This window comes from Brachypodium distachyon, chromosome 4, assembly GCF_000005505.3.
Source record: "Brachypodium distachyon strain Bd21 chromosome 4, Brachypodium_distachyon_v3.0, whole genome shotgun sequence".
In the NCBI taxonomy this organism is placed as follows: domain Eukaryota; kingdom Viridiplantae; phylum Streptophyta; class Magnoliopsida; order Poales; family Poaceae; genus Brachypodium; species Brachypodium distachyon.
Window position 1 is genome coordinate 36128117 of NC_016134.3, and position 18166 is coordinate 36146282.

General features: G+C 40.2%; 2 protein-coding genes across 11 annotated transcripts; one reads left to right on the forward strand and one right to left on the reverse strand.

The window, feature by feature from the left end:
* Positions 1-1033: 1033 nt before the first annotated feature.
* Positions 1034-2200, forward strand: LOC100828322 (putative F-box protein At3g25750). The gene is given in 2 exon segments (XM_010241068.2): positions 1034-1171; positions 1174-2200. Coding segments are annotated over 2 exon segments (1125 nt in total). The 3' UTR covers positions 2161-2200.
* Positions 2201-3126: 926 nt separating this feature from the next.
* LOC100828626 (kinesin-like protein KIN-7I) lies at positions 3127-16515 on the reverse strand. Of its 10 annotated transcripts, none has more exons than XM_024455115.1 (31): positions 16235-16511; positions 16061-16150; positions 15607-15725; positions 14967-15080; positions 14788-14869; positions 14646-14713; positions 14494-14568; positions 13939-14084; positions 13753-13855; positions 13096-13176; positions 12927-12995; positions 12798-12857; positions 12552-12713; positions 12264-12320; positions 10241-10465; positions 9965-10117; positions 9785-9892; positions 9315-9404; positions 8994-9143; positions 8664-8777; positions 8497-8583; positions 8216-8419; positions 7940-8107; positions 7129-7335; positions 6933-7022; positions 6724-6861; positions 5969-6066; positions 5452-5530; positions 4885-5007; positions 4738-4800; positions 3127-3719 (listed from the first exon to the last, which is right to left on the reverse strand). In XM_024455115.1, the coding sequence occupies exons 1-31, from the start codon at positions 16359-16361 to the stop codon at positions 3486-3488; spliced, it is 3684 nt and encodes a 1227-aa protein (XP_024310883.1). In that variant the 5' UTR covers positions 16362-16511; the 3' UTR covers positions 3127-3485. The 10 variants fall into 10 exon arrangements, 9 of the variants coding, with proteins under 9 accessions (XP_024310883.1, XP_024310881.1, XP_024310882.1 ...); XM_024455113.1 differs by having other exon boundaries at positions 4738-4809; positions 9965-10114; positions 16235-16510; XM_024455114.1 differs by having other exon boundaries at positions 4738-4809; positions 5452-5527; positions 16235-16510.
* Between the last annotated feature and the right edge of the window lie 1651 nt (positions 16516-18166).

The following is an 18166-nucleotide window of genomic DNA, read 5'->3' on the forward strand; positions in this document are numbered from 1 at the left end:
GGGCTGGCCCGACCCTCGACCGTAACCCATACCCGTACCCACGGTTGGTATGAAAGTTTACCATACCCGCCACCCGCCACGTGTACGGGTTACCCCTTGGTATTTTTTCCCGACCCGATGAAACCTTAAAACACCATTATTTCAGCAATCAAGGGCAGTTTACCAACGAACGTTTAACAGCTGCATTCAACAATAGGAACAACAATGGAGCGATGGCATTGAGCCGGCGCGGGAGGCCGCGGCCCGGAGATGCAGAGAGCGCACGTGCGACGGGGAGCGACCAGCCGCCGTGGGACTCCTGCAGGGGCGAGCGCCTTGAGCACGAGGTTCAGGGCCTTCTGGCGGTTGGCCGCACACTCCTAGAGCTCGGCCGCCTCGAGGGAGGTGAGGCCGGCGGGTCGTGCTTGGGCGGTCCCTTGTGCCCCGATGTCAATCTCCAGGATGCGCGCCCCGGCGAGCGGCGCGGGGACGTTGTCGGTCGCGATGCGCTGCCGAGGCCCGCGGCGATGTCCGTCTTGCCAACGCCCGGGACGCCGACGAGCACCGCGGTGGGAGGGGACAGGTGGACTACGTACTCGCGTGCGGGGGTAGGGAACAGGAGCCAGCAGGCGACGGATGGGTGGAGAAGGTGGGGGCACGGGGTGGCAGGATGGTGGAGGAGGCAGTGCGCTGGGCGGCGGCAGGCTGGTGGAGGAGATGGGGGCGGGGCGATGGGCTGGTGGAGGAGGCGGCGCGTGAATATGTCACATGGCTAGGGACGGGCTGGGTAGAATTAGGGTTAGGTTTTTGGACCGAAGCCCGCACACACACATATGTATGTATGTACATACGTACGTATGTATGTATGTATATGTATGTATGTATGTATCTATATGTGTGTGTGATAAATGTTGGGTTGGACTTAAGGAGGCGGATTTTAGGATCCCGATCTACAGTTAAACGGGCCGTGCCGGCCTGCGGGCTCGAGACCAAGGCCCGGTCACGGCCCAAGGCTGGTCACGGGCCTTACCTCTCGAATCTCGATCCTGCGTGCATGAGCCTACGCAAACTTGGGAAGTACAAACAGCGCCAGACACCGTGCCTGCTGTTCACTTATCTGCTGGTGAGAGTGGCATGCATCTACAGCCTCCCGGAGAAGAGGGTTTACAAGTTAACTCTCCCAGAGCCACCTATATACGCAGTAGGTTTGTTGTCGGGTCTTCGCTTGGCTGGTTGGTTACTGTTGATAAGAGATCAGAAATGCACATAGTGAATCCAATCACTGGCGAGCAGATAGCTCTCCCTTCAGTCATCACCATGGAACAGGTGAAGCCCATCTATAATGACTTGGGTGCTGTCCACAGGTATGGATACTCAAGATACACGGCTAAACATGTTCTCCCCACACTAGAGGTTGACCTTGGTTTGCTGCAGGAATACTTACACCATAAGGCTTTTATATTTTCTGATGCATCCACAGGATGCTTCATAGTGGTGCTCATCTTCCAGCCATTCGGTCAGCTCTCGTTTGCAAGAGTAGGGGATGATAAGTGGACCTGGCTGCCACCACACACTGAATATGAGGACTGCACCTACAAGGATGGACTATTGTATGCGGTAACTTTACTTGGAGAAATTCATGCCTTTGATCTAACTGGCCCTACTGTGACAATAAAGATTATTATGGGAACAGTACATGATTTTGATTGTGAGGTCACGTATATTGTGCAAGCTCCATGGGGTGATCTTTTACTTGTTTGGAGATCAAAAGATTTTGAGAATCGTGATTATGATGCTGATCCTGCAACACAAGTGCGGATTACTGAAGAAGTTAAAGTATATAAGGTTGACACTGATGCAAAAAGGTTTGTGCAAATCAATTGCTTACATGACCACGTGTTGTTTCTTGGGATTGGCCAGTCACTTTGTCTCAACACTGAAGAATATCCATGTCTCAATGCGAATCATGCATATTTTACTGATGATGATGAGTACCTATCAAACAGGAAGAATAATCGTCGTGATACAGGAGTTCTGGACTTGGATAATAATAGCAGGGATAATCTTGTTTCTCCTCAGCTTTGGTCCAACTGTACTACGCCTGTATGGTTTACACCCGATCTTAGAATGATGAAACTGGCATTGAATAAGGTTGTCGAGGGTTCGAGTAGTAGTAACTAGGCACTTGCCTCTGTGCTGATAGTCGCAATGCGGAGGCGGAGTTCGCAATGTAGGCGCTTAGTGATGGAGCACTATGAGCAAGAAGTGGAGATTTCTTTCACGGTGCATCAAAGACCTATCAGGATTTAGGAGGTTTCATGATAGCATGATGCTACCAAACTGTCCAAGTTATCATTTATGAAGTATCCAAGTTTTATGAACCGTCTCTTTTGCTATATGTGGAACTGTCGTACTTTATCATATGTCTTTGTGACTCTGTGGGTGGTCTGTGTGTTTTTGTGACTTGTGAGAGAAGTCAAAGAACTAAGAATTGTGTTACCACTCCACCGCTAATAATACTAGTTATTTATTGCTTTCATGTTTACCATTTTGAATTGATTTTTTGCACACTGGGGTTAAGCATTTATATATATTGCAAAAAAGCACCGGTGGCTGCTTCCATGCCACGCTTTCTCACCTGACTTCTGTAGCTGGGTGCCGCGTTCTAGTTCCAAGATCCTGGTGGATGGATTGTGACACCGTCTTTTCCAGTGGGAGGAAAATAAGTCGTGCTAGCCAGGGCTCAGGGAGGCACTTGGTTTTTTTGGTAGTACCAGACTGTAGAACATGGCGTTGCTATTATACAAGAATGGAGATAAGGAACAGAACAAAAAACAGCTACCACCAACGGGGTCCTTTCAGACAAACTTAATCATATGCATGAGCTCAAGTCAGTCAGATGCTTACTGATCGTGGATATGAGCTCTGATTTTTTTTTTCCTTTGTTGCTTGCCGCTCATATTTTATATGTCCAGGATCAGTTAAAAAAAGAGATAAATCCAAGATCAGTCAGTTAACGTAGAAAGAATCAGTGAGCGCGACAGCAGTACTTGCTGACCTGCTTGGCAGAACAACAAAGCAACCATAGAGATGAGGGCCAGGGTCTCATGGTCCTCAATCTTCCAGGCCAGCGAAGGCCCAGAAATGTGAGGTCTTTGAAATTCTGGATTCAATCTAGATAGCTGACAACAGGTCTACAGCAATACGGTCTGCAGAAGTTGCGCTCCATAACCAGGACCTCCATGCACAACGCAATGTCATTAGGCTGCAGGTCCACTGCAAGATTTACAAGTTCACACTAGTATGATAGCACGGCTGGTAGGGTAAGGTACCAGACGGTGCAGACAGGGTAATACGATGATATGCAGCAGCTATAGCACCTGCTAAACTTACTGAAGCAGATACTCAGGCACAAGTCTGGAAGAGCTGGACCAGCATTGAGGCAATGCTCACTGTTCTAAACATTAGCTTCACTATGTTAGTTGCAAAGAAGAAAGGCTGCTGTATCAATTTGATGCACCTTTTAAGTTTTTAAGCTCTTCTCTCAACTTCAGAACTTCACGGCACATTTCTGCAAGCTTCTGCTTGAGCATGGCGGTTGCTTCATGATACTTCTTATCCATCAACGCCCTTTCTTCCACAGCTTCTTTAAGACTTCCACGATTTGCATCAAGTTCTGGTTGCAACCACCGAATTTGCATGCGGAGCTTTGTTTTCTCTTTGTTGTAAGTCAAAGCATCCTGTAAAAGAAAGCATGTCATGGAACTGTTACCATGGAGATTATGTTGGTTAGTGATCTTTTGGCATGCAGTACTGTCTTCTGTATCACTACAGTTACTGATCGCACAATCAATCACGTTCTGAATAGAAAATTTTAGCAAACTGTTTTGGACAACAGACCCTTTTGCTTTTGGTTTTGGACATGTTTATGGAATAGTGGAACCCAGCATAATGTTGCCATATGGAAGTTTTCCAGCAAGATACAACTTTCTGAAAAGGGCAACTAGAATCACCGATTTGAGTTGCTTCGTGAATTTAAATGGCATGCCATGATACACTAAATAAAGATGCATGATATGATATATCTTTCATTATTAAGGAGGGAAAAAAGATATGTTTCTTGGTATAAAGATATATTTTGGATAAATGAAAAAAGGCTAGGAGGCATTAGTCAACAATTTTTAGGGAAACATTAGTAAACCTTACTTATTGCATATGAGAATAGCAGCACCAGTTAAAGTAGACGTCTACATAAAATAAGACTGGGAGCTAACCTTCGCGATACAATAATAGCATTGTTTATGCCTGCATTCGACCCCTACAGGAATGTATAAAGTTGCGATGCAGACAGTTTGCAGAAAAATTCTAGACCTAAGCAGTTCACTGCAAATTGCTGGTTTCCAGTTCTCTTGCAGCCATTTTGTTCTTTGTTGTGCTAACTGTCAAGTTTCAATTTATTCTCACTTTCAGGGTTCTAGCACTATGTTCACTGAAAGATTTGTGATATTCCATATCCAAAAATAAATAAATGGGAAAATAAAAAAAGAACAGAACAAATAAAACATGCAGATATTCTATCGCAGACAGGCTGCAATTGGATATCTATTCGCCTGCTGTGAATTTATTTCCAGAGCTCAATAATGATACACAGTACAGTAAGCATGCACTTCCTTCGGAAAGATTTAACAATTCAAAACTCAAAATACAATAAAACCTACCTTAATCAACACTAGGAAGTAATAGGTTCGCAATGCTTACATTTTTCATCTTGACTTCCATGGTAGATATCCGACAGTTCAACTCTTCTATATTAGCTTTAGCCTGTATTAGCTGCGTAAATAGCACGTAAAAACAACATAAATTTACTGAGGTAACTTGTAACTTCTAACAAATTAGCTAACTTGCCTTCTTATCAGAAACCTCCTTTAAAACTTCTGATTCATTGATAACTAAACTCATCTGTTCCGTCCTAGAAATTAAGGTATCTCGTTCTTCTGTGATAAGCAGTAGTTGCTTGTAAAGTTCCTGCTAAAACATGGAGTCAACACAAGGCTGGGAAACATATGTCCTGAAGTTGTACTCGCTACAAAATAAACTGGCAAATTTAAGTGTCGCTGATTTAGTACATAGTTGTACTACGCCTAGTTCAAAACCGCGGCATTTATTTTGGATCGGAGGGAGTAACTATAAGAGACCCAATGGTTAACAATCCCATGGGGTCTATAGAGGTACAAAATGGGCGACACTTTTTATGGATCGGAGGGAGTAGCAATAAATCTAGCCAATTATTTCTCACTAGGAAAAGAAAATATCTCCAAGGCAAAACAACATAGCTGCTCTGGTAATGGTTTCTTATTCATGTACTAGTATTTAGTCCTAAAAATACAAATACATATTCTTAATTTAATTTCTTGACGTTATAAATTAAACACATGGAAGAAGGGCAAAAATGAGCAGAGGCTAAAGACTTACATTTTTAAGTACAGCATTGTCGTTATCAATGTCTCTTCCTTTCTCCACAAGTTGTTCTGATTCTTCACAATTCTCCCTGCTGCATGAGATAATGTAACTAGGTAAATTGAATACATGAGTTTATTCAAACAACACAATACTCTTTTCGTATTACTCAGAACCAGTTAATATTTACTCTGTACACTTTTTATGTTTATTATCACTGGAGACTGCCTTATATAATTTCTTCGAACATTAATGCTCAAACGATCCAAAGGAAGTTATGACAATTTTGAGCACATGAATCATAGATATGTACACTCAATTTAAGGCATAACCATTCCAGTTTGTTCTCTCTTTTATTTTCAAATTCGTTTAAAATATAGGACACCTTTTAGCTTCATGCAAAAAGGATTGCACAAAAACTAAATTAGCAATAGAAGATATGCATGCCATTACATACCACGTCCATAGAGAATTGAAGCACAAAAGAGAGGCACCATTGCATTGATAAAAGAGGTCCTAAGAGAAGACTGACCAGAACTTTTTATCATGTCTGTCATGCTCCATGGAAAGAACCATTTTGCCCTCTAGAGTTCCCAACAGTTCTCTACATTGGGCCAGCTCTTGTCTCACCTAGTAGTGTATTGCAATATATCAGTAATAGGAAACACACCATTCTTTGAAATATTGATGAAAAAATAACATGGAACTAAATCCAGAGCCCCTCAGGAAGACAACTGGGCAATAAAGTCACGATGATAAACTAAAAAAATTCAAACAATAAATACACCGAGAATCAAAATTAGGCATCACACAGTACCCAATACCTGTTCCTGTAAATCAAGACATACCGATGAATGTCTAAATAAATAAATGGAAAATAGAATGACAAAATGAGTAAGTGTAGGAAGATCCTTCTATACTATAAGTAGTACTAACTACTTAGTAAAGTACTACAATATGAATCAAATAAAGAAGAAAAGGAAACTGAAAAGTTAGTTGTTCTGAGACCAAATGGCAAAGCATATCAATTCATGATACGAGGTTTTTAACAGCTTCTGCTCCTTAGTGATCAGTTGATTGCCAGTCCAATAATTCTCAACTGCATATGGCATGCACGCACAGTTTTGAATTATTCACAAAAAATCAGGGAAAAGATATCCGCATAGAATCTGCAAGGTAATTGTCGCACTTGTGTAATGGTAATGAAATAGACCTGGCAACAGTGGCAGGTATGTAAATTGTACTGTACACTAGGAACTGAAACATACAGAACTTTATTGAATGCACCTTAATCAAATCTTCTGATAATTTGCTATTCTCATCATTGCATTTATTCACTTGTTGCTTAGCTTCTAGATATGCTTTCTCCTTGGCTATCCACATTGATCTTTCAGACTCCATTTCCAGAAGGACATCCGTAAGTTGCTGCATTTCAGAGAACAAAAAAATGAAATAATTACAGATAATGCATCGGATAAAACTGTAAAGCTATTTACCATTCCCAAGTCTTCTTTTTCACTTGATACAGAACTGAGGGAAGCCTCCATTTTTCTACCAAAAGACTCAGATGCCTCTAGCTTTTTGGTCTGTATCACAGGCAACAAAATTTCATGGTGACAAAATAGAGGGTTAGAAAAAAGACGTGGGGTGGGGATCTGGCCTAAGATATTTGCAAAGCCATTTTAAGTATACCAGAAGAGTAACCTCCTCGCTCAAGGACATCATCTTCGATTCTGTGGCACTAAACCTATTTTCGAGATCTTCCTGTTCCAACGCAATAAGATCTAGTTTAGATAGTGCTTCTTCCTTTTCTCCAGTTGAAGTCATTAAAGTTTCTTGCAAAGAAGCAATTTCAGCCTCCATATCAGAAGCAAGGAGCTCAAGCCTTTGATAGTCCTCCTGAATATGAAGAAACAAGATGCATGGTCATTGATAGATGATAACCTCAAGGGGAAAAAGGACAAACTGCATGTTGAACATTGATATCATACTTCCTCCGGCCCAAAATAAGTGTCGCAACCTTTTTTTTAATGAGCGAATCTATACAATGAAACGTGTCTACATACATGCATACATAGACAAAATTGTGACACTTATTTTGGGACGGAGGGAGTAATACATATGCAACACATATATTGAAGTTAATGCTGATCATTTGCTGACTGTAAGTGATGGATCTTCTGGATACAAAGACAGGCGATCGGGGTTATTACATTATCCAAGCGATTAGAAGAAGAAAAAAATGCGGCGTAACTAAAAAGTATAAGAGCAATAAACCATCAGAATCCACAGGAATAAAGAATTAATTGGTTTTCACTAGCCAGTAGCCTGGGGCAAGTGAATATCCACATTGGTATACCCAGCTACCAAGGTGAATATCCACATTGGCTGTTCCTTAGCCGTAGTGGCGTATGAAAATTCTAGCTATAGCAATACCATACCAATACGCCAACATGTACCAGGTGCTTGTACAAATAGGGAGTCTGCACAGAGTGACTACAACCTGCATCTGACCAGCTTGATCAAAAAGTCCAGCAAGTTCTTCTGGCTTCACATTCAGCTCATGCCTTTTATCAACAACGAGTGAATCATGCTTCCGTAGATCACGTTCAAGAAGAGTCTTCTGGCTTTGCAACTTCTTTATTTCTCTGTGGGCCTCAGCTTTTTCACCCTGGCGAAAGGGTACGGACTGGTTATGCTTAACATTTTTTAAGAAGATACACCCCTGAATTTGAGTACCAATCGAAAGAGCCAGAATGAATGAGTGCAAGATAACAACCTCAAGCTTTATTTTTCCTTGAATATAGTTCTTAAGTTTGTTTTCAGTCTCTCGTAACTTTGTTTTTGTTCTGTCAAGTTCCTTTCGGATAGACTCCTTTTCTTTCATTAGGGAAGATGACGACAAGGTTAAGACTTCCTTTTGGAGGGTTAGAAGCTCTGAGAGAATGCTATCCTTCTCCATCTCATGTTGAAGGGTACAATCCTGAGTATAAGTAACAACTTTAGAGCAGAAATAAGAAGTTAGGAACTTGATTGGCGATAGCTTAGGTAATCACAGACATTCATAGACTTCTCGCAGCTTCCTAGACTGGACTTCGTCCTCTGAAGTTCATCTTGTTGCTCTAGGAACTGTTCATATAACAGTTTCTGCACGCAAGAGTTTGTTAGCAAATGAAAGCTGATTAGAGTTAAGTGTGTATGGGAAGAAAAGAACTTGATATATCCACCTTCTCCGATTCAAGACCAGTGATTTTCTCCATCAATTTTCTTGAAATTTTCTCATGATCCCTAATCACATAACTGGACTGTGTTATATGTACATACGAAGACTGCTTTAGTTCCTACAGAAAGAACAACGACAAACCCTTCAGACATATGATACTTATAGAAAAATAATATTCAGCCAGCAGCACTATGTTACTATCTGGGTCAGCATACATACATCTATATCCAAATTTATAATTGACATAATAAATGATTCCATAGGTCAGACTTTCACCAGATTTGCAAATATGATAATAGTTCGCAGCAATGCAAGTGGTTCAGGGCAATCATACAGCTATGTTTTCTGCCATCTTGGAGAGATTCTGAAAGAGTTCTTCAATGAAAGAAATAGCATTGTCAACTGAGTGTGTCGATTGATCCATCTGCACAGCGAGTCCTTGAGTCTCCATCAATACATTGCTGAAGAATTCATACAATAGTTCCTGGAGTTACATCAAAGGTATTATCCAAGTTTGCAGTCATGTCAATAAATCAGGCTACGACATCAAAATGGTGTAAAAGGGTTACAAGAAAGATTAGATAGTCTAAATGTGCACTATATTATAAGAAGTTAAAAACAGAACACTGCAAGTTCGAGGAGGATAAAAAAATACCTCTTTGGATTTTGCAGTAGTAGACAGTGCTGATAGCTTCTCATTAGCAATTTTTGCTTGTTCTTGTGCTGCTAGAGCATTCTGCTGAAGCTGAAAACAGGCAAAGAATATATATAAGAGCCATTTAGACAAGTGCCAGGAAAAGAGTAAAATCCATTTGAAAGAGCTATCATGTGACGCAAGCAGTATGGAAACATAATAACGTAATGCAAGGCAGGTAGATTAAAATGAAGAGACACCAATAATTGTAATGAAACTATGAAAGTCTTTCTGGCTATTGACTTGCTATTTGAAGAAAAGATAACTTTAAGAAAAGATGTCACCTATGATCCATACCAAACTGCACTTAATAGGCAGAGTAGTGGTAGTGGAACATGTTTAACAAGATAACCCAGCTACCTTGCAAATGGCAGTAACATGTTGGATATGTTTGAATTTTAACTATCATAATAGTATAAGATAATTCTTACCTCTTCATACTTCTCGCTAAAAGAAGCCTTCTGCTGGATTGCCAACTCAAGAACATCATCCAAGTTATTTTGAATAGAACTCTTCTCTAACTCCAGCAACTTGACCTGCTTTTGGTTTGTGGGAAATATTAATTGGAGACACATTTCAGAATAGGAAAATCATAGAAAAAGGACTAGCACCTGATCTTGAAGTTGTTTAATGACAAGAATTGCCTCAGATTCTCTAGCAGATAAGCCACCAGGCTTGGTGATTTCCTGACTTCGCATGGTGTCTTTCCACTCTTGGGGTAGTTCAGGTACTAACCCCCCAAATTGATCTTGATCTGATTTCTTCTGTCAAGACAGTGTATTTCAATAATTCAGAAGATATGAGCAATATTTTTTGGGAAAAAATCCTTTTAATCAAGCTTGAATAATGATAAGTTGCATTAGTTAAAGAAAAAGAGGATTATTCACCATTGTAGTTGGCTTTCTTCTGCTGGTAACATGCAGCAAAGCATGTGAATCAGGAAGAGAAACATCTTCATTGGATAAATCCCTTGATGAACAACCATGAGCAGGACGGCCACTGTTGTTTATGTAGCTTTCTTGCATTAGCTCTTCAAAATGCGGGGGCATCCCCATGTGACGCCCGTCCCCAACTGAGCTCCTCACAGAGCCTTGTTCTGCAGGTTCTAGAACCTGGGTATTTGTAAAGATGCTCAAAAGATATACTTAACGATATATGTTGGCTTCTATAAATAATAACTTTGTTGAACCCCCGTAATGGATTTTTATATGAAAGGGAAAATGTAACATGAACGTTTATAAAAGTATGGCAGCTGGAGATAAAAAAATCTCTCTTATGGGGGACACTTGGTGCTAATTAATTCTGTGTTGAGCAGTCTCCCAATATTTATGATGCCCTTTTTGGAAATCCCAAAGGGAGTGAGGAAGCGGTTGGATTTTTACTGGTCTTGCTTTTTTTTGCAATCTGATCATCATGAAAAAAAATATAGGTCGGCTATTCCCAAAGATCAAGGGAGGAGGGGGGGGGTGGTTAGGAATTTCCGACCTAGAAGTAAAAAATAAATGTCTTAATAAATGGCTTTTCAAGCTTCTTCCTGAGGAAGGTGTTTGACATTCGCTTTTGCTTAACAAATACCTCAGCCAAAAAACCCTCTCCCTTGTTAAGGTCTGGCCCACGGATTCCCACTTTTGGAAAGGACTGATGCGGGTCAAGGATCTTTTCCTCCAGTTTGGGGAGTTTCAAGTGGAGAATGGCGAATCAATTTGCTTTTGGAAAGACAGGTGGTGTGGGGATTTGCCGCTTTGTGATAAGTACCATCGGCTATTTCACATTGTTCGGAATAAGCATGTCACGGTGGCTTCAGTTCTCGTTGTCTCTCAACCACATGCTGAGTTCTGTCGAACGTTGCTCAGTCACCACCTTGAGGCATGGAACCAAATTATTGAATTGGTTGTTGCGGTTCATTTATCACCGAGCAAGACTCCTTCCGATGGAGACTCCGACCCTTGGGATCTTTTCCGTTAAGTCGATGTACTCAAGGCTTATGAACACACAGGTGCGCTTTAGATCGAAATTACTTTGGCGTTTAAAGTTACCGCTCAAAACTAAAGTTTTTCTTTGGTTTCTTGTCGAGGGGTTATTCTAACAAAGGACAACTTGATTAGATGGCAAGGGGACACCCGCTGTGTTTTCTGCTATGAACATGAGTCTATCCAACACCTCTTTTTTTATTGTGCGATGGCGAAGGTTGCTTTAGAGAGCAGTCCATTTGGCTTTTAACATTTTACCTCCAAACAATATGGCTCACATTTTTGGTCCTTGGTTGCAGGGGGTGGACAAGAATTTACGTTCCCTCATTTTAGTAGGGGCCTGCAGCAGTTTTTTGGTTTATTTGGTTATGCCGTAATGACATTGTTTTTGATAGGAAGGAAGTGCATTATTGCATGCAGGTGTTGCTCTTATGTACAAATTGGCTGCGATTATGAGCGTTGTTACAGAAGGTGCAGCACAAGGAACCGGTGGAGTTTGGCTCCAAGCGACTAGAGTGAATCACCAAGGAGTTACCTAGTATGTAGGTCGTTTCCATGTGTGGCATGTCACACTTTTTGATGGTGTCATGTGTTTTTAAGTTGTCGTGAATAATGTAAGACTTTAGGCCATATGCATCCAAGATGCAGAGGCCAGAGGTAATAAAGCTTCAATTTTCTAAAAAAAATGCCTCCATATATAGCACTAAAAGGTTGGAATATCACATGTGTAATCTATCCCAGTACGTAAAGAAGAGGAGATAAATAAAAGCAAATTGCTCACAAAGAAGTGTATCCACGTGAATATCTTTGAAACAGTGTTTTAAAATGATATGAAAACAATATATAAACTCATGATGTCATAGCAATTAGCAACCTCAAAAGAACAATGTGCCTTTAGATTTCCAGGATACTAATTTCAAAATGTTAAAATATATTATACCTCAACATCAAACTGCCTTGATTGTGGTTTGGGACACCATGTTTGCCTTCTTTTGTTCTGTTCAGGGGCCAAATATAAAGAAATCAGAAGTAGACATACATTGTTGTTCCTCTGTACAAAGGAGGTAGCTAATTATGGGTATTTGTCTAAGGAATCAGGCCAACAAGATGTCAGCAGAAAATAATGTAAAACGATGAACAGAAACTGATAGAAAGCATCGCTGAGCAAATTGTGCGGTTCATAGTCTTTGATGACTAGTACAGATGAGATAAAGGAAAATGTACTAACCTTACTAGAAACAACAGTCCTGTCATCTCTCTCTGAATTTAAAACCAGAGAACTAAGATTTTCAATTTTCTTTGCTTGCTGAAGCAACCTCTTCTCACGTTGCTCTTTAGCTTTCCTTTCCTCTTCCAACTCTAATGCAATTCTCTCCTTCTCCAGTTCACTCTGAATATACCAGCTAAATAATTTAAGGCACTATATAATGACCAGTAACTAAGATAAGGTGTGCTTAAGAAATATGAAGGGAACCTGTAGTAGCGTGTTTCTCAAATTCAGAATATCTTCATCGCAGTGTTCACTTTGAGAGTTCTATGGCAGCAAGTATAAGTTTCTCATTTCAACCTGCATTGACTTAAAAATAATTTCTCTAATTCATACCTTAAGTTTTGCGCGAAGCTCCTCTATTTCTTTCCTTTGGCGTTTTAATAGAGCGGCATCTGTCAAAATCTGTACTTGCATACACATGGAGTAAAGATTTATGCATTTTTAACAATTAACACCTTATATGTGAAAGTAATTTGTCTGACAACAAAGAATATGTCAGTACCTCATTAACTTCTGCACAATTTGTAACACGTAATGCCCTACTGGCAAATTGTAAGCTGCTTTTAGTCTCATCTGCATGGACCTGTATTACAAATAAAGGGGTTATCATACAGTAGCCAACAAACTTCACTTAAAGTTAGAACAATGATAATTATATATGCAGATTTTCTGCAATGCATGTGATGTGAAAATCTAGTTTCCCTATGTAAAGGGGTTATCATATACTAGCCTACAAGCTCTAAGCCTACCCCTAATTGCATATATATTCTTGTGCAATTGCACTCATGATTGTACATCCTATGTTAACCAAGCAGGCAACATGAATACATGACAAGGTAATAGTTGCAAGTACTGAATGATCTATGATGCAATACCTAAAATTGAAAAGGAATGTGTTTTCCTTTCATGAACAAGGAAGACTTCATGATAATCATTACATTATTTCTATCACCATATAATAAACAATAAGCCAAATAAAGAGCTGGAATTGCAGTACTAATGCAAAAAAAGAAAGTAGATTTCGTACTTCAGACTATTGTTGAAATATCCAATGAGTGAGAAATGACAAAACAGGCAGTATCTGTATACTACTTCGAATATAAACCAACATAGAAACCTAGTCGATAGGAGATAGAACTGTTTATGAAATATAGTATACCTGTGCAAGTGTTATATTACAAATGATGGCCGTGTTGGCATTTCCACCCAGAGCAGGTTGCAGTATCCTTGTCAACTTACTATCCCGGTAAGGAACATGTCCCCTGATTACGAAATTGACTACCAAATGAACCCAAAAAGGAAAAAAAATCAACTTTAGTCACTATTTCAAGAGTTCATAACTTACCCTTGACCTTTTATGCCTTCGCTTAGTTTCTTGATTACCGTACCGAGAGTCATTAAACTTTTGTTAATGTGGGAACCCTCCTTGAGTCTCACACCCTCTGCACCAGTCTTTGCAGCACGTTCTGAACCAGCTAAGTCTACCAGATTCTAGAAATGTCAAAATTAAGATTAATTGTGACATAACAAAGCAAATCTCAACCGCAAATAATTGAATAACAGAATAAGTACCACCTCCAGTCCAAAATGGATGATATTTTAGCGAGATAGTTTTGGTTTGCAGTTAGTTGTCATTTGGGTCCAGGTAACATTTTCAGTTAGTGCACGTGTCGATTCCTTGTCTAGATTAAAGAGAAGTGTTATGTGTATTCAACAAATAGGGGAAACCATGGAAAAGTTGAAGTAATAACTTTCTTGTGTTCTATGTGCATGAAACTAAAATGAGAAGTATTTTGTACTGTAGTAAAGTAATTACTCCCTCCGATACATAATAAGTGTCTTTGATCCAACTTATTATGGATAGGAGGGAGTACTATTTAAGACTGAGAATTGTCTGTACCAGGACAGATACTCGAACAGCATCACAGGAATCTCCGGAGTCACTGTCATCAACTTTTTCTCGACTCTCAACAACCTGAACAACTCGTGGAATAAAAACTCAAATCTTCATATTAATTGTTTATAAGACAACACGGTGGAATCTAAACATACCATGCGAAATATAGTATGAGAACGGCTGCTATAGACATTCATATTTGTCTCCCCAATATGACGACGGGCTGCAATTTTGCTAATGATTATTAAAAGGCTAATTATAAATTAACTAAAGCTACCAAATGGTATATACACTTACATTCCCCAAATGACACGAAATCCAGGACTTGTTCGGGATGGGTTACAATTTCCTCACTTAAGCCAGCAACATATATGCCTCTCTTCAAGCAAGAATATCAATGCATAACAGTAAATATAGATGCACGGAGTTTTAAAATAGTGTTAGTTCCCATTTTGATACCAATAATGAAATGTTACCTCAGAATTCTCATGAATCTGCAATTTTCGATGTTCTGGGACAAGAAGATCATTAATCTCTTCATTGTAAATCTCCATATAAGACATACGGACAAGGAATTCTCTATCCATATGCTAAAAACATAAAATAATAAGTCAGAAAAATATGCACAGTACGACATGGAAACTATATGCAAAGCCTGATAAAATAACATAATATAATACTCCCTCCAACCCATATTACTTGTCGCAGATTTAGTACAAAATTGTACTAAGTCAGTGACAAGTAATTCCGGCCGGAGGGAGTAGGAGACTTCCTATTAAAGCTGGTGGTTAAGACTTTTAAGAGTATTTTAGACATCCTTAAAAAATATCAAGCAAATCCTATTAACCATAAATAACAGTTGCAACTGATTTATTTACAGTATAAAAAACATAATATCAACATGAGACATCAAGTAAACAGCAGGTGACAACTGACAACCAACCACACCTTCCTTTTATCTCATTGCATATGACAAAAATATGACAGCCACAGACTTACAGATGGTACTTTGGCTCCCTGGTACTCTAATCCAAATAATTATCCATGTCATCTAAGCAATATGAAACAGTAAGCTGAATAAAGACTGCATGTTGAGTAATGAAATACATAAGTAACCTCTTGTATACTTCGAAATAAATCGTGAATCGCGAGCGGTATTATTCCAGGTTCATCATCAGAACCTCTCATTGTATAGGTCTTTCCACTGTTTGTTTGTCCATATGCAAAAACAGTACCTGTTATACAAGGAAAGGGACCAAATATTTGAATGCATATATTCTGCCCGAATGATTGGGAAAAACATTTTTGTGGATAGTTTACATTAATCTCAAAAATAAAGAAGTTACTTTTTAAATGCACAAACAAGAATGTTGTGGCGTTTCATGGAACTGCTAGCAATCGTGCGAATAAAAATTAGAGATACAGTGTTCAGGAAGTTCATCAGGTTACTACTTAAAGGTGAAACATTCTCCAGACCGCCAACTAAGAAGGGATAACAATATTAAGAGCCAGAGCCAAATTTCAACTTCAACAGGCTCAGAATTTCAAACAGTACAAACGAAATACTTACCGTTGAACCCTTGCACCGCAGAATCGACGATGTGCTTCGTGCGGGCCATGTAGACGTCAGCAGTTCGGCACTCCTCACCAAATATCCTGTCTGCGAAAACGAAATATAGGGCAACCTCTCAGTAAACTCAAAATCTCAAGCGGATCCAATAGAGGGTGGGGGCAGATTCCTCACCGAATTCGAAGCGCGTGGAGGGCTGGGCAGTGAGCGCGACGGCGTTGCCGGAGATCCGCCACGGGCTGCTCTGCGCATCCTCCGCCGAGAGCGGCCGCGCTCGCACGGTGACGTGGATCCGGTCCATCCCGGCCGCCGCAGGTCGGGAGGCGTTGCCGCCGGCCCGGAGTGGCCGTGGGGTTTGGGGTTCTGGCAAGCGAAATGGGGATTTCGATTTCGTGGGTGTCTGCAGCTAATTTTGGCTTCCCGCTCGCCAGGATTTCTCTTTTTGTTTTTTCTCCTTCTCTTTTTACAGGAAAGTGAGCGAAAGAGTGTTTTTTTTTTAGAGAGAGAGAAGTGAGCGAAAGAGTGTCGATTGGTCGGGAAGCGAGGCGTAGAGCGGCCCAGAATCGAGGCCCAAGATAGTCACTGCACTGGCTACTACGGACTGTGGGTGCTCGTGCGGCCGGTGGGGACGTGCTCCCGGCCATCGAGAACGGGCGGCTGCGAGGCCGAGGTCCACGGCGGCAGTGGGTATTCGCGGCGACAGTTCCGTGGTGGCGGCCGCCGGCGGCCGGCCGGCGCGAAGTCGTGAGTGCGGACTTGCTGTGGGCCTGTGGCGGAATTTCCCGTATGGTTCCGTTTCAGCACCCGTTATTTCATTTTGTATCGTTTCGTACGGTGGATAGGATTTCATTTAGTTGAATTTAAATTTCAGATAAAAAAAGTTTTGTACCACGTGAATTTGTAGAATGAAAGATAAATCCAAAAAAATGACAGCTTTTGGAGATAAATTGGATTTAGGTATACTATGATTCCAATGATTCAAATAAAATTCTTGTATTAAAACAGTGACAAGTAATTCCGACCGGACGGAGTACCAAAACCAAGTAAGTTGATTTTTTCAATACGAAATAAATTCCAGTAAGGGATCTCCTTGTTAGTTGGGATAGGTGCTAGAATTTTCGGATACTCTCATGAGAGCCTTCTTCTCTTCATCAAATGCTTTTAAGCAATCAATTCTCATTGTTCTCCCGCACCAATTTGAATGTTGCATTCCGACTTTAAAAATCCGCATATTCAACAACTGAGAAAGGAAATGCATGCAGCAGAATCATTTTAACTAGATCTCTCCTTGATACCTAGCATCAAAACTCCAAAATCAAAGTCCAAATTCATTAGCACTTTCTTGAAATTTAGTAATGTCAGGTTTGCTTTTCTTTTTATTATTTCTCCATTCTCGACTTAGACATGCACACACTCCCTCCATGATTTGGCCCTAAATTTCCCTTTTTTTTTCTTAGCACTTAGGTATATCAATCTCAGTTCCATCGTAATCCTCATTCTCATATTCATCTTTATCACCTACGTAATTATTATCGTCGTCTTTATTCTCTTCCATCTGAATATCACCGTGAGAGTTGCTAACACGTAAAGGCGTTGTTGGAGATCTTATCATGTACCTTATAGCCGGAGAGGCCGCTAATGAATACACCACTCTTTGATTCGAAAAAAATTATCTACTGTAGCAACTACTCCTGGAAGCCCAACAAATTGGCAAAAGGAGACGACTCAATTTACAATGTTGAACAAAACCGAAATCGAAAAATCTTATAAAAACACATCCGACTGAAAGATTTAAACTATCGATAAATTTGTGAGTAGTAGTACTCCATATTAAACAAGAAAATACCATAAACCGAAGTACAATAAAGTCACAATTTTTTGTCAATAAACATAGAAATTAAACTTTGAACCGAGACTAATAGTTGTGTTATAAGAGCTCAAACTAAAATTATTACCAATGCAAATTTGAGCAGTGCAGATTTGGATATTTAAATAAGTTGCGGCATGACAGTTTCGAACACATGACCTACCGAGGAGGAAGCCCGCACTGACCATCAGGCACCATTGGTTTTTGTTAAAATAAGAAACTTATTATAGTTGACTGGT

What these genes read in the sequence shown, in the direction of transcription:
- LOC100828626 (XM_024455111.1), bottom strand. Translation starts at nt 16,361, where the DNA reads ATGGACCGGATCCACGTCACCGTGCGAGCGCGGCCGCTCTCGGCGGAG. An exon ending in GTAATATAACACTTGCACAG is followed by an intron (nt 13,177 to 13,752) that starts GTATACTATATT and finishes TTTGTAATACAG; the next exon opens with GTCCATGCAGATGAGACTAA. An exon ending in TTAAACAACTTCAAGATCAG is followed by an intron (nt 9,893 to 9,964) that starts GTGCTAGTCCTT and finishes ACAAACCAAAAG; the next exon opens with CAGGTCAAGTTGCTGGAGTT.